The 16,634-nt window shown below is 40.6% G+C and overlaps 1 protein-coding gene across 1 annotated transcript in view; it reads right to left on the bottom strand.

Annotated features, from left to right (window-relative positions):
- The window catches only part of Tmem26 (transmembrane protein 26), a 47,969-nt gene that overhangs the window by 16,185 nt on the left and 15,150 nt on the right, over window positions 1–16,634 (bottom strand). The window contains exons 2-4 of the mRNA XM_051153192.1: window positions 12,395–12,473; window positions 6,390–6,503; window positions 1,513–1,733 (exon numbers count right to left, since the gene is read on the bottom strand). Of these exons, the coding sequence (XP_051009149.1) occupies window positions 1,513–1,733; window positions 6,390–6,503; window positions 12,395–12,473 (414 nt within the window). The remainder of the gene's footprint in view (window positions 1–1,512; window positions 1,734–6,389; window positions 6,504–12,394; window positions 12,474–16,634) is intronic.

Raw genomic sequence — 16,634 nt, 5'->3', positions numbered from 1 at the left:
GTAACTATCCACATTCATTATTTTATGTCCTCCATCACAATCCATTCGTGTTCCTTTAGTAATGGCGTTGTATTATAATTATCTTAAACGTATTTGGAAGCATTATGCAATATAAATCGCTGGTCAAACATAAGGCATTGAAATCACAAGACTAAAATAAACACCAAGAGTACAGCCATCCAATTCATATCTGACTCCTTAAAAAAATGTCAACTTTGTACACCAAAAGAAAAATTAGTATTCACAAAACGGTGAGTGTTCTTATAAAATACCTCTTGCTTATAAATAATGATTCACACTGTAATTGAGAAATTAAGTTTACTTAATAAGCTGGTGTACTTTGCTTAGGCTTTATGTTTTGTTGTTTGAGGAGTGTGAGATAAAGTAAACTGTAGCATTAAAAGCCAGCCTCTTTCCAATTTATTTTTATAGCATCATACAAAACAACCCAAGCTTAAAGTACATCCAGGCACGGAGACTCAAATCCCTAATGGGAAGAAAGCAGTTCCATAAACAGATGTGATCATGGATTCGGAGTTTATTTGCTTGTGGCAAAAAAAAAAAAAAAAAAAGAAAGAAAAGAAAAGTACCAACTCAATAAGTTTTAATTTATAGGCATCTCTACCAGAAAGCCTTTGGGCACTTTGAACAAAACTGACTAAAAATAAAATTTCACACAATAAAATTTCATCTGCTCCATTCGCCTTTCTTACCGGGAAATGTAAATTCTTCAGCCGGAGAAAGGGACACTTTCTCTGTGGCTCTTGTAACTATGCAGTGATCTAGAAGAAAATATTGCCATTGGATATACTCCTGACACCTGGGTAAGAGAGGAAAGAGACACCCGAGAGATCCAGATACCTGTGGCCACTGTGCTTCCGCCATGACCCTCCTGCACTGAGGGTGCAGCTGTATAGGTGTCTTGTGTTCTATCCAGGGTGGGTATATGCTGTCCCTTTCTTGAGCAGTGCTTCCTTCCTGTATTTTCCTTTTTACTATAAAGGTTTGTCCCTAGCATGTCCTTAAATATATATGTGCATGCACAGTACATGTGCCGTGTATGTGAATACATGTTCACGGGTGAGCGTATGTGTGTTAATGTGCCTGTACATGTGTGACGGTGCATATGGTGGCCTTGACATGGCGTGTCTTCATCTGTGACCCTCCACCATACTTTCTGAGTCTCTCACTGAACGTGGAGCTTACTGACCCAGCTTGAGCAGCTGGCCAGTGAGCCCCAGAGTCTCCTGTCTTCACATCACTAGTGCTAGGATCACCAGTGCTGGGATCACAGACACACACCACCATGCCTGGTTTTTCCATGGGAATTGGGTATCTGAACTCAGGTCCTAATGGGAAAACAATTCACTAAGTAAGTCATCTCTCGAGCCCTGACATGAGGCTATCTTAGAAAACAAACGAACAAACAAACAATAAAACCTGACTCATGCAGAGTCCGAATAAGGGAGCAATGAGACAAACAGGTGGTGCTGATGTTGGTTCTGACCTTACCTGACATTATTTTCTTTCAGAGTCTCCGTAGTGAATTCCAGTATGTCAGCTGCTGTCCCCACAAACATCAGAAGCAGTTCTGAGAGCTGATCTCTAGTAACGGTGCCTCCAATCGGCAGAAACCATCGCCCAATGATTAATATTAACAGCAACGTTTGATGGAGTCCTAAGGTCCAGACTGGTTCACACACCATGGCTAAGTTATCTACAAATCCCCTGGCCTGTTGAACAGACATCCCATGGACATCAGGGTTAGAAACCACCAGTGTGTAGAGGATTATCTACATCAACATGACCTGCAGTCAACAGTGTGCTTTTGTCAACATTTTCCAAGAGTCACTCTCATTTATTAAGGAAAATCACAGCCCTTTTAGCTGAACACTGTAAAAAAGAAAGATACTGGGGTTCTAAGGTAGGACTTACTTGGCAAGTGCCTAATTTAAACCTTATACTGCTAGTGACATGAGCCTTTGTGATATATAAAGAACCAAATTAATAACCTTTTAAATATGATTATTTTAAATATGATTATTATTTTAAATATGACTATTACACTCCATAGTAAAGTATAATACATAGCAAAGTTTGATAAGTTCCATATGAAAATTATTTAAAAATCCAGTATTTCTCTTATACTGATTTAAAATCAGAGTTTATTGGCTTTGAAATTTTTAGCATACTACAATTTTCCTCTTGTCCATCACTGCCTTAAAATTGTAATAAAAATTTATCTGTTTACTCAGTGGAAGAGAATAATTCTAATTATAATATTTCCTATATTTACTCTGAATACATAGCATATTATTCAATCATCTATAATTCTGCAAGAAAATTTTAGTCTGCCTTTACTCTTAGGTTTGAGAAAAAGTTAGATCCCATAGCATATCATGGAGGAAATACCCTTCCAATTTAATTTCTAAGTAAATTTCAAAGTATGTTAATGTTTGCTTGGGCTAAACTATGTAGGACTACAAGATCTGTGTCACAAGTAGACAGGACAATGATTCCAGGTGACCTATACAAGCAGCGTAGTTGCCTTTGTGCAGAACTGACTTGTGTCTTTTGATCAGTTATCCACACGAAATATGCAAGGACAAGGAAGAAAAATGACCAAGGGATAAGAGGGCTGATTCAATCCATTCAGGAAGATCAAGAAAGTTTTCCACTCATTTGTTCTTGCTGTTTCTCCTGTGAGGCTTCTCATACAACCCATTTAACTCACAGGGGAAACACGCTATCTGGATAAATGTTACTGTTTTAGTTAAGATGAAAAACCTAGGGATGCTCAACATCTGTTCAGAGGGGGAAGCCTCTCAGAGGGCAGTGGTCCTAGGCTCCCTTCTACAAGCATACCAGGGTCATAGTGTCAGGGGTTGGCTCTCTCCCATAGGGTGGCTCTCAGGTTGGGCTGGGCATTGGTTGGATGTTTGTTTCCTCAGCTCTGCTCTGTCTTTATCTGCGTATCTTGTAGGCAGGGTACATTTTAGGAGAAAGTTTTGGCGGGTGGATTGGTGTTCCTCTCCCTCCAATTAGGAGTCCTGTCTAGCGAGACTCGCAGCCAAACATTGGGTATTGTGTAGGGAGTCTTGTGGAAAAGTTGGGGGGAAAGACTGAAGGACCTGGAGGTGACAGGAGTTCCACAAGAAGACAAACAGAGCTAACCAACCAAGGCCCAGAGGGGCTTGTGGAGACTGAAGCATTAACCAAAGATCATGCAGAGAATGGGCCTAGGCACCCTACACAGATGTAGCTGATGGGCAGCTCAGGCTTCATATGGGTCTCCTAATAAGGAGAGCAGGGGTTGTCTCTGACATGGACTCTGTTGCCTGCTTTTTGATCACTTCCCACTGGTGGGGCTGCCTCTTGAGGCTACAGGGGAGGAGGATGTCTAGTTCTGATGTAACTTGATGTGCTGGGGTGGGGTTGGTAGTGGGCTTCCCATTTTTCTGAGGAGTAGGGGAGCAGGGATAGGGGAAGAGGGGAGGTGAAACTTGAAGGAGAGGAAAGAAGAGTTACAATTGGGGTGTAAAGTGAAGAAATAAAATCAATTAACTAATTAATTAATTAAAAACACAAAAATAGCAAAAAAAAAAAAAAAAAAAAAAAAAAAAAAAAGAATGACTTATCCACAGTCATATAGATAAGCTCTAACTGAAATAATATGCATGGACAATAATGCCTGGACCACTCTGTTCTGCTCTGGCACTTATTTTAGAAAACACTGTTTGTTTTTTAGTTGTAGAGACCTTTGCTTGTGTTGAGTCCCTTCTGTAAACTATTTTCAAAGAGATCTTTATCAAGTTGCTCTATACAAGATGCATAAAGGAAAAATGCCACCTTATCACTCTAGTTTGGCAAATATCCTTTTTTGTTATATGAATATTATATATAAAGAATATGTATGCATTTATGTGCACAAACTCATTATATATAATATTTATATATTCATATATATATTTCTAGCTAGTTCAGCAAAATAAGAAAAAAATAAAGGTTGTACTCATAGGAAAGGAAGAAATACAACTGTCTTGTTCAGACATCACATTCTTGTATATGTAGAAAGTCCTAAAGAATGGGTGGGAGAAAGAAGAAAAACCTTTCTCAGAACTAAAAATCAAATTGCAGATATAAAGTTTGATGTCCAAGAGTCAATCTTCCTTCTACATACTGGCAAAGACATAAATATTGAAGCTAATATTCAGTATCACTTACATTGCCACTGTGGAAAATAAAATAGTAGCTTATGAATCTAACGAAATGTTAAAGCATACATGTTATATGTGCATCTGTGTTAAAATATATTATGTTCGTGCATATGTGTGTCAGATATGTATATATGTATCATATACATATATGATAAAACTACTAAATGCTGAGGAGCTAAATCACTCTGTCTGTTTTCTGGACAGTACAGGAATCAGACTCAGGACCTTGCATCTTTGAGGCACATGCTCTCATGCTGGACTTTGCCCACAGTCCTGGAAGGCTAAAATCAAAGACTAACTGAAGAGAGGCCACGTGTTGATGGAGAAAGAGGCTCAACATTGCCAACATGTCAGCTATCGATAACTTGACATGGGTTTGATGCCAGCTCAACCCTAATGCCATCAAGCTATTTGGTGACCGCTGAAGAACAGAGTCTAATGTTTGCACGGATAGGTAAAATATCCAAACTGGCTGGCACAATATTAAAGCAAAACAAAACTGGAGCCCTGATGCCACCTAACTTTTAATTACATAGATAGTTCACTTTAGGTAAAAAGTATAAACAAATAGGCCTATGGGACAGAAAAGAGAACCCAAAAACAGACCCCGAAAACCCACAAGTAATTTCAAAATATTAGCAAATGTAATTCAGAGGGGATAAAATAATTGTTTTTTAAAAATGGTACTAGAATAACTAGGTATCCATATGCCTAGAAAGAAAGAAAGAAAGAAAGAAAGAAAGAAAGAAAGAAAGAAAGAAAGAAAGAAAAGAAAGAAAGAAAGAAAGAAAGAAAGAAAGAAAGAAAGAAATAGAGAAAGAAAAGAAGAACTGAGCCACATGGAGCTATGAAGCTTACGGTCTTCACAAAATTCAAAGAACTAGACATAAAATGCAAAGCTATGAAGTGCCCAGAAGCTTGCATTAGGGAAGCCAGAGTGATGTGTGTTACGATGCTGATTTTAGATACAGAATCTAAGTAAGGATCTGGGAAAGAATTGCTAAAAAATGTTCTGCTCTATAAAGGGCAAGAAAACAAAAAGACAAACCACGGGCACAGGGAGAAATATTTTCAATGGAGACACATCTGCTAATGGACTGTTATCCAAAACATATAAAGATCCAAAATTGAATCAGAAGGCAAATGGGACAAGATGTGTGAATGTGTCTATTTAGGGGGTGTTGCCCACTGGCAGGATGTGATTACCACGTGCAAAACTGTGGCCTTGATCTCCCTCATCACAGAGAGAAGGAGTGGTAGAAGAAGAGAGGGGAGGAAGGGAATAGGGAAGAAAGGAGAGAGAGAGATGGAGGGAGGGAGAGGGGAGGGGAAGGAGGGTCTGCTTTCTAAAAAGTAGTTGGGGAAGGCGAAGAAGGGAGGGTCATTGATAAGTGAGCACACATTTTGGATAGAAACCATAATATGTGTGTCTAAATGCATAGAACATACAATGTCCAAAGTGAACTCTAATGTAAACCATAACATTTAGTGACAACGACACATCCACGTAGGTGCATCATGCTTTGGGACAAAAAACATCGGGACTCAGGACATATCTCATTGGCAGAGTGCCAAGTATGCACAAGGTCCTGAGTCCAATCCACAGCACCTCATGTACCTGGCAGATGCCGATGATCCTAGGACGTGGGAGGTGGAGGCAGGATGCTTAGAAGTTCAAGGTCGTTCTCAGCTACATAGTGAGCTCGTAGCCAACCTGGACTGTGTGGTACCCTGCCTCAAGCACACACAGATGCTGGACTAATATGTCAACGAGGTGCAAGATATAATAGAAGGGCAGGCTGTGTATGGATGAGAGAAAGATGTTTATGGGTAATATCACTACCTTCCTCTCGGTTGCGCTGTGAATTCAAATTGACTCTGGTTAAAGGAAGATATTATACACAACCGTATTTTAAAATACAGGCATATAATTAGAGCACATAAATTTGAATACAAGTAATATGCCGTAATATTGATACGTTTTAGTGTATGTTTCTATACACATGCTGTGAGAGTGTTCCTAATGCATTTGCTTGCTAAGGAAAACTGCATCATTATGTAGGTGATACGGGTTTAACAAATGTGGTACATCTTCTGTAACACTTGTGCCAAAAAAATTTGTTTTTTGGCAACTTTATGAAACTTTTTGTACATGGTGGGGAAAGCTCTTACCAGCTCAAGGATATGCCCCACCCCGTTGGCGTGCTTGTGGGACGTCAGGGTTTGGTTGATATCTCCTCTTCTGCTGATGTTCTGTGCTGTTTTCTCAGGCTGGGTGCTGCAATACTAAGAATTGACATCGGTGTGCAAAAACCATCACAGCAAAGTAACAGCAAAGCAGCTGTGACATTTACAGAGACTGCGTAGACATTACCTGGGACCAGGGTGTGAAGTGGAAGACACGCACAGAGAGCGTTCACTGCCTGTCTCCCTTCCAACAGCACAGGAGGATAGAGATGCTGAGCTGTCACAAAAAGCCATGCAATCTATGGCTGAGTAGTGGGGGTCCCTTTGTTGAACCTTTGTTAGAATAATTGTGATACAAACTCTGAGAATACATAGGACCCATTCAAAGCATTTATTTTATGAGTTTGCTCATTACCAAGAAATCTCTCTATCTAAAATTATCATTCCAGTTGAATAAATAATTCAATTACTTTTCACCCATCGGGCCAGGCATTGGGGCACACACACACACACACACACACACACACACACACACACACACACAAAGTCAGCATGTCCCATGTCGCTGACACCAGTGTTGATACCAAAGCCAACTTAGGGTCTTGAGAAATTGGATACTTGGCATAAAAGACAATTTCTTTCTTTCCTTTCTTTGTGTATAATTTTCTCTAGCCAGATACTGGGAAACTGAGATTAATAAGAGGTGGAAAATGTTATAAGAAAGCAGAGATAACACTTGGCAATGTAGCCACTGTGGGCACACACTTTAAACTTGTCTTCGAGACTGGTTGACTCTTCCTAAGCATTTGCAGTGCTGACATGGTTTTATAGCAATCTCTCTCTCTCTCTCTCTCTCTCTCTCTCTCTCTCTCTCTCTCTCTCTCTCTTCTCTCTCTCTCTCTCTTCCCCCCCCCCCTCTCTCACACACACACACACAGAGACAGAGACAGACAGTCAGAGAAAGAGAGCTACTACCACAAATTATGGCCATGACGACCACCACTAATACCAAAATCATCACCACTCTCCATGATTACACTTTTTTTTAAAGAGAGAAAGCTATTGAGGAAAAAAGTGCTCAAGCCATAAGAAATATTTTATTCTTAACTATTCTTGATACCATGCCATGTATTCCACAAGCCATTTGACAAGTAAACAAAAAAGCCTTCCAAGAAGCCACTATTTTCTGCTCCGAACCCAAGTGATTAGTGTTGTAAGTGAAATAACATGAATGATTAGGAGTATTCACACTATGAATGTGTGTGCATTTGTGTGTGCATGTATGTGCGTATGTACATGCAAGTGCAAGAAAGTGTGTGTGCACGCATATGCATTATTGTATGTGTGTGTGTTATGTTCACGTGTGTAGGTGTATGTGAATCTCTGTATGTATGTGTCTGTTTATGTGAGCATATGTGCATGTATATGAATCTGTATGAAAGTGCATGTGTGTTTATGTTGTGTGTGCATGCATACATGTGTATACATTTGTGCCACTAAGGTTTAAAGAAGATATAATGGAGACAAAACATTTAATCTTTGATCTACACCCTAACTCATCATTTACAGAGTGCCTCTGTGAGCTTAAGTACATAACTGTCATTAGAAACAAAATTTAACCACCTTTTTTATAGGCATGGAAATATAATGTATATTAAAATTGGTGAGAGGGAGATGATACGTCTTGATACCTTTATCTCCCAAACTCCATAAACATCTTGCTATTTAGGGAAAATGTTGCCCTTGAGTGCAGTGCTTTCTAATTTGGAAGCAAATGACTTTTCATGTGCGTCGTGGTGGCAATTGAGCTCCTTTCCTGTTACTCGGTTTAGATGAACAGAACTTTCCTTTTAAGGACCGTGAGGCTACCACCAACATGGGATTTAAACCCTTAACCCTAATTTGCCTTGGTCTGCTTTTGTGTCTGACCTTGTAGCTATCATCATGCAAAGGGTTGTATGAAGGTCATTTTGATACCAGCATGTTACTTATTTATGGCCGTGTCATTAAAACCTAATGTATCCCTTTGGCTCAAAGATAACAAGGGCATGACAAAGAGCTTTCCTGTCACTTTGAGCATGCTCTGTCACAAGAAGAGCTCACACGTGGTTAGAATTGCAGTCCTGGTAAGTGAAGGCTTTTGTGGGACATGCCCCTTGGGCTAGTATGCAGATATAAGTGAGTATATACCATATGAGTCTTTCTGCTTCTGGGTTAACTCAATCATGATAATTTCTAGCTCAATCCATTTATCCACAAATTTCGTGAATTCCTTGTTTTTAATAGCTGAGTAGTATTCCATAGTGTATATGTACCACAGTTTCTTTATCCATTCTTCTACTGAGGACAGAGGGGAGGACATCCTATTGGGACTCTAGATGAGAGAAGCATGGGAGAATAGCAAAGAAGAAGGATCCAGAGGGTCCCAGAAACCTACAAGTAGAACATTATGATGGGCAGATTTGGGCCCAGGGGTCCCGCTCAAACTAAGGCACCAGCCAAGGACAATATAGGCAGTAAACTTTAAACCCCTACCCAGATCTAGCCAATGGTCAGAACAGTCTCCACACTTGAGTAGAGAGTGGGATATGACTTTCTCATGTACTCTGGTGCCTCACATTTGACCATGTCCCCTGGAGGGGGAGACCTGGTGGCACTCAGAGGAAGGACAGCAGGTTACCAAGAAGAGACTTGATACCCTATGAGCATATACAGGGGGAGGAAATCCCCCTCAGGAACAGTCATAGGGGAGGGGAATAATGGGAAAATGGGAGGGAGGGAAGAATGGGAGGACACAAGGGATGGGATAACCATTGAGATGTAACAAGAATAAATTAATAATAAAAAATTAAAAAAAAAAAGAATTGCAGTCCTTAGGACAGTTTTGTTTACATGTGTGTAGATCATATCGCTTCCGGGATGAAGGTATGAAACTGCCTATCTAGAGCAATGGGGATGCAAATAAATGGAGAATGTTGGAAATTACAATTTGTGTTTTTGTTTTTAACTGTGTGCATGTCTCTGTGGTTTTATGTCCACATTCCTGCAGATGACTGAAGAGACCAGAAAGGGTGTCAGGTTTCCTGGAGCTGCAGTGAAAAGAGGTTATGGGTCCCTTGGGTGTCAAGACTTGAACTCAGGATCTCTGCAAGAGCAGAAAGTGTTCTTAACCATGAATCCATCTCTCGACTCCATGAGTGGAAAGCAAATGGCTTTTTCCATCATGGAAAAAAAGTAGATGATTCTTACGCAAGCTCCCCTGAAACACTAGAGTGTGTTCTCCTGGACCAGGTGTTGGTTCTGAATTTAATTAAGCCTTCTAAGCCCCAGGGTTCATGTCTATAAAATAGAAATGTCTGCACCATGCCTAATGCATGGGGTCTTTAAATCGACAAGTGAAAAAAGCTAACTGAAAACTCTCTGAAATGTCAGGTAAAATGCAGCAAAAGTGCTTATCGCAGTGAGAGGAGAGAGTGGATTTCTACACCTCCCTTGATCCTGACACGCCACTTATTTCTTTAAACAGAATCCCAATATTTTTATCTCTCTCTTTTTTCTACTTCTATCTACACTTGCCCTGCCTGCTTCAATCTCCAGTCATTCATTTTAATTTTCAGTGTCAAATCCCAGCAATAAAGACTTGATTTCTTTTGTAGTATGAAAATCACAGAAGTTTTGCCCGAGGCTAAAAACTCTCTCACTTTTTTTTTTTTCTCATTAAAAAGAGAGCTTTTGGTTGCATGCTATTGGTTGTAATGGGATTGGACTTGTATATCAATTAACTGTGTAATACATTTATATTATTAAAGCATTTGGGAGAAATGAATTGTTATTGTGGATGATAGCCATGTCGTAGAATTGATGAGAGCGCTGAGGAGGTGAAATGTTTTACTCATGGCTACAAGATTGATATTTGCTTGGGAGTTCTTTCAAAAGGGATCCACAAAGGTAAATTACTCTCTGTGTGCCTCGAGTTGGCAGAAGGCATTTTCAGATAAAGTTAATCATAAATTAGAGACTCGACCTTGATAGAAAATAACAGCGGTAGCAAAGACGTCTATACAGGGTCAATTTTGAGCAGTTCTTGCCTAAAGCATGTTATCAATGCGGCCTCTTAAGCTTGCACAGGGGAATTAACAAAACAAATGACAGGCTCAGTCTTGAGCCCAGGAGCCAGACAAGCCCATGGAGGAAGAAGGTCAATATTTAAAACGCTGTATAAGCCAGCTATGCTGGGGAATGTCTGCTTCAAGTTTAGGGCCAGCCTGAGGCTACATGGCAAATACCAGGCTAAACTGTGACTCAAGAAAACAACCAAACAAATAAACCTGAGTGGCAAGAACCCCTGTAGAAACGGAGATTGGATTGGAATCCATGGTCATATCTACTTGGATACATATAATACTTTTTTCTGTGTTGGGCTCCATAATATCACTCCTTTATGTTTAATATCAGGGTTCTAGAAGAATATTCTATTTTATTTTTATATTTAAGTCTCTCTCTCTCTCTCTCTCTCTCTCTCTCTCTCTCTGTGTGTGTGTGTGTGTGTGTGTGTGTGTGTGTCTGTGTGTCTGTGTGTCTGTGTGTGCCCACATGCGTGAACTAGAGATCTTAGAACTGTTACAGCTGGGTGTGGGTTCTGGGATCTGAACTCCAGTCCTCCCCAATAGCAGCAAGTACTCTTAACTGCTGAGCTTTCTCTCCAGCTCACAAATTTCTGCTTTACTATGATGTCCCCACAAGCTCCTGGGATATGTTTTCAATGCTCTCTAGAAGTTTGAATGCATTAATGCAGGCACAGAAGGTAAAGTTTTTTTTAATGTAATTTCATTTTTGCTTTTATGTCTCGTAAAAATGTCCCATCAAATTATGCTAGAATGAGGCCTTAGCATAGTGAGAACCGTAGCATAAACTCTTGGGACCCATTGAAGATGCAAGAGTTAAACCCCATTCACAGAGATAGAGAGATGGCTCAGAAAGTAAGAGTGCTTGCTGTGCAAGAACAAGGACCTGGGTTCAAATCCCCAACAGCCATATGAAAGTTATGTTTTACTGCATGACCCTATGACCCAAGAGCTGGCAGAAAAAGAAACAAGAGAATCACTGGGCATTACTGGCAGAGTTCAGTGACAGACCTGGCCTTGAGGAAATTCAGCAGAGAGTGAGAGAGAGCATCCTGTCTTCCAGTGGCTTCTGCAGGAAGAAGACAGTCACAAATATTTATGTGCACGTATACCAGACACATGCGCATCATACACCACACTCACACGTATACATACCAACATAAATGGGCAAATAACCATTTTCACATTCCACTATGAGTTGTAGTTAGCATGTTGTGGGGACAGGAGGGTAGTTGTAAGGAGAAGATTTTTATGGCAACTTGACACAAACTAGGGTCATTTGAGGAGAAGACTCAATTGAGAAAATGGCCTGTTAAGCAAGCTTGTGAGGCGTTTTCTTAATTGATGACTGATCTAGAAGGGGGTTTCACTACGGACAATGCCATCCCTGGGTAGGTGGTCCTGTGCTGTATAAGAAAGCAAGCTGAGCAAGCCATGAGTGAGCAAGTCAGTAAGCAGCATTCCTCCATGGCCCCTGCTCCAGTTCCTGTCTCTAGACTCTTGCCTTGCTTGAATTTCTATCTTGGCTTCCCTCAGTGAGCTGTGACCAGACATGGAAGCCATATAAACCCGTCCTTCCCCAAGTTGCTCTTCATCATGGTTTTGTTCACAGCATCAGTAAACAAACTAAGATAATCGCCAACAAGGGAATTAATTGAGTAATGATAATACAAAAGTAATTGTGGTTGCTTCATTTATTTTTGACAGATTATAGGGTCACTTTCTTTTGCCTCTGGCCCCTTATTTCTTCATTTCTAGATAATTCCAACCCCACGGGAAAGCCCATAGCTGAAACAACTCATGTCTTATTCTGAAAGTGGATTGCTGCTTCACGCCACCATCTCTTGCTTCTTTAGAAACGAGTACCTGGTTTCCATGGTGCATTTCAAGGAACCACAGGGACGGCATGATGTTGATCAGGTATAAAAAGATGGCTGGAGAGAACCTGGAAAGCGGGAGAGAGAGGGTTTTGCTCTTACTTTTGAAATTTCCAAGGGAGAATACTAAGGAAGGGGTCAGGAGATGGTTCGGCAGGTAGAGTGTTTGCTTACAACCTAAGAAGCTAAGGTCAGATCCCAAGAGCTCCTGTCAATGCCACGTGGTCTTGGGTGAGTCCAGTATGTAGAAGGTAGGGATCCCCCCCCCCCCCGCCGCCGCAGGCAAGCCGATTGGCTAGGCTAGCTGAACTGGCAAATTCTAGGTTCAGGGGTAGCATCCTGTCTCAATCTAGAAGGCGAAGAAGGCTCGAGGGAGGCATCCAATGTCCACCCTTTGCCTCCGCATACACATGCATGCTTAAACACATGAGCTCTCACATTGTGAACACACATGGGCATCAGACACATATGCATGCCTTCCCAAAAAGAACGTCAGCACATGCCCGAGCCCAATAACAGTCACCCTCTGCTATTGTTACGTGATTTCTGCCGCAGGGATTACGGAGACCCACACACAGTCACTGCAAAGCCTCTGCCAGCTGCCACTCGAAGTGAATCCCTAATCCAATTAATAGAAACTGACTGTAATATGGCATCGTGGGACACCGCCAATTAGATTCAGGCACAACAGTGATTATTTTGTATTTAAGATGTTTTACAGAAAGCATATGTAGTCAGAGCAAATCCTGGATTTATTTCGACACTGCAATTTCAGGAAAGTTGATGGTAATTCCCCCGCCCCCCATGCCTCATTCTGAGATCTGACATAATAACCTCTTGCTAAAATACAAAACCCAAATGATGGAGACAAGGAAGGAGGACGTTTCTTTGATCTCCTGTGTATTTGCTAAACCTGGAAAATTAAAGGAAAAATGGCAGCTGAAGTTTGGGGAAATTTTCAGTGGTTGGTTGGTTCAATATTTGTTACCTCCTGATTGAAAAATCAGAGGGCGCCACTCACAGAGACACCCTCACTCGGGTTCAGATGGCCTGTGCTGAGGATCTCCTAATTTGTTTCCCAATTCACACAATGGGGACAAGCATTGCAACTGTCAGCTCTTAATGGCAAGGGTCAATTTGCTCGGCTTTGCCAATGTGACTGACTTTCTCAGAGTTCTAGAGGTTGAACCACAGGGTTCAGGTGAATCTTCCGTTCCGGGTCTTATGTGAGAATTTTTGAGTGTTGTCTTTGCATAGACTTGTCTCGGAGCGCAAGTTTAGAAGAGGCCTCTCACTCCCCTCCTCTTTTTAAAGCAGTTTCATTGAACTAGAAGTCTTGTATACAATTTAATTTCCAAATCCTGCCCCACTTTTGAATATGAACTTGGAAGGGAACCATGGCTGCCGCATAGACCTGGCGAGGATCAGTTTGCCTCGGCATCTGGTGGAAGACCGCTCTCAGTGGAAGGTGGATTGTACTCATGTTTACTGTGGAATTGGGCCGGTGATCTTTACCTTCACAATCTAGAACCACTAGGGAATAGACTCTTAGTGAGGAGTTGTCTGGATTGGCTTGCCTGAGGGTGTGGGTGAGATGGTCTTAACTGGGTCAATTGAGTTGGGAGGATCCACTCTGAAGGTGGGCGGCACCATCCTCTAGGCTCGTCACGTGTCAGCGAGAAGACAGCTAGCAGAAAAACATGCAAAGATTCATGCATTTTTTTTCTCTCTCTCTTTGTTCTGACTGCGGGTATGAAGCGTTCGGTTCTTGCTTTGACTTGCCTGGGATAATGGACTCTAACTTGGAATCAGAAACCAAATAAACTCTTTCTTCTCTAAGTTGCCTTTGGGTCAGGGTGTTTCCATCACAGCAGTCTCAAAATGCAGCCTGAAAATGCAGTCTCAAAAATTTGAAATAATATGTTGGGCACACCTGAAACCTCAGTACCGTAGAGGTTGAGATGCAGGAGGATTGCAAACTTAAGGCCAATTTGTGATGTACAGCAAGACTTTTACCTTTTAAAACCACTAATAATAATAATATAAAAATATTATTATATTTATTATATAATATATATTATTGTTTATTACTATTACTATTACTATTATTATTATTATTATTATTATTATTATTATTATTATTATTATTATTATTATAGACAATGTTCTTTGCAAATTGACTTCTTCAAATTGGTTTTGAATTAAGCTTTACCTCGATAGAGTATCTTGAAATCAAATTTATAACTTAATTCTTTTTATTGAAAATGTTTTTAGCACATATTTGTAGTTGTGAGATTAAACATTAACCAAACTACACTATTATAAGCCAGATAGTAAAGGATATAAAGATAAAGAGGAAAAAGAAAAAAAATCAGGTGGAATCTTAAAAGGCCATTAACCCTTTTGTTATCTTCTTTAATCTTCTGAGAAAGAGGGAGAAAGGGCGAGGGGAAAAAAAGAAGTCTTTTGAAAAAAATCAATATTTAATATAGACACTCTCCTACTTTTGATTTCTTGCCAAAACCAATTTTGAAGCCAAAGGGTATGGGTCAAGATATTATTAAAATCTAACTTGGAAGATGTCTGAGCTACAGAGAAATGTCAAAAACCCATGTTGGGCACGCTCTTAAAAGAAAAACCATCAAGTCTTTGACTTCAGATAGCCCAGGAAGCATGAGGGAGACTTACTGTGTGACATGGGGAAGGAAGTCAATTTTGGTCAGAGGGAACGCTGCGCTATGTCAGGTGTCTTTGTTTGGACCCAAGGAATGTTAGGTGAAACAAAGTTACCCTGAGATTGATTTTGAGACTAGCAACCGTAGTACTATTGGTACAATCATAATCTGGGGAAGCCTTAGACATCCCACACAGTCGATCTCAAAAAGATGTTGAAAATAAAACAATGACCTTAATATCTTTGATTCATTAGATTCATTTCTATAGCTAGAAGAGATAATATTATCCCCTTTGAGCGTATTTCCCACTAATTAGGAGATTGACTTTGTACACACACACACACACACACACACACACACACACACACACACACACACACACAAACTCAGTATTCAAGAATTTATGTGTTGTGTAATGTAGAAAGTCTAATCTCATTCACCTGGTAGCCAAGGACTCCACGATCTGTCTTAATGTCACCTTCCTTACTCCTGCTTCATCCTGTCAAGATCAACAACTTTAGCCCCAACTTGCTGTGGGGATGAACAAAACAAACAAAAAACAAAACAAAAGTGTGTGCTAGATCCGTGGTACGATGCTTCGCTGGAGCCTTGAGTTCTAGCCCCAACGCTACTTAAGCAAAAACAGTTTGGGAAGGGTTCTTTTTCTTCAACTGCTCTTTACTAGGTCTATGTGACGTAACAAAGAAGGTGAGAAGAGATGACCAAGTTGAAAAACAAATTACATTCCACTCTATCCATAGCTTTCTCTAACAAATCATGGGTCCCCATTCAGAACACCGTGCCTACTTTGGCCAAGCTACAAAGAGAGAATGTGAAATGCCTTTGAATGTGAACATCTCCCCAAATAAGGGAAGCTTCTTTGGAATGCTCTTCTGCACTTGTCTGCCCATTTGCATCCCACTTGTACTTGCAAGGCATGGCAGTCAGTGTTCAGAACCTGCATTTAATGTTCATTCGACAAATGTTTGTATTTGTGAATAAAGGATGACTGAATGAATAAAGAAAGAAAAAAAGGATGGATCTACAAATATACACATGGGCCTTTTATTTCTGGAAGTCTAGTACCCAAGATGTTCTTTGCATTGTGACCTTTAAAGAATTGTTATTCACACAGGTTAACTTTGTTTCACCTAACATTTTTGTTGTGTCCAAATTGTTACTTTTAAAGGTGAATATGTATTTTTGTATTATGCGTATGTATGGGTATACAGCACACGCATGAAGGTGTCCTCAGAGGCCAGAAGATGACCTCAGATTCCCCTGGTGCTGGAGTTACAAGGGGTTATGAGCTGCCTGAAACGGGAGCTGGGGACCAAAGTGGTATCCTCTGGAAGAGCAGCCAGTGATCTTGACCACTGAGCCACTTCTGCAGTCCAGGGTCCCATTGTGTCTGAGGCAGAGTGGTCAGTAGAAATGGTCACATCTGGGAGACCTGACTTGGAATACCGCGTCTTTGTGTTTGCATATTTCTTACCTTTTGAGACATAAGGTTGATTGGAAGTGTTAGGAGAAACAATGTGACACATGTAACAA

This window comes from Acomys russatus, chromosome 11 (genome assembly GCF_903995435.1).
Source record: "Acomys russatus chromosome 11, mAcoRus1.1, whole genome shotgun sequence".
NCBI lineage: Eukaryota > Metazoa > Chordata > Mammalia > Rodentia > Muridae > Acomys > Acomys russatus.
Note: the sequence above shows the minus strand (reverse complement) of the source record. Positions and strands in the feature narration are given on the sequence as shown.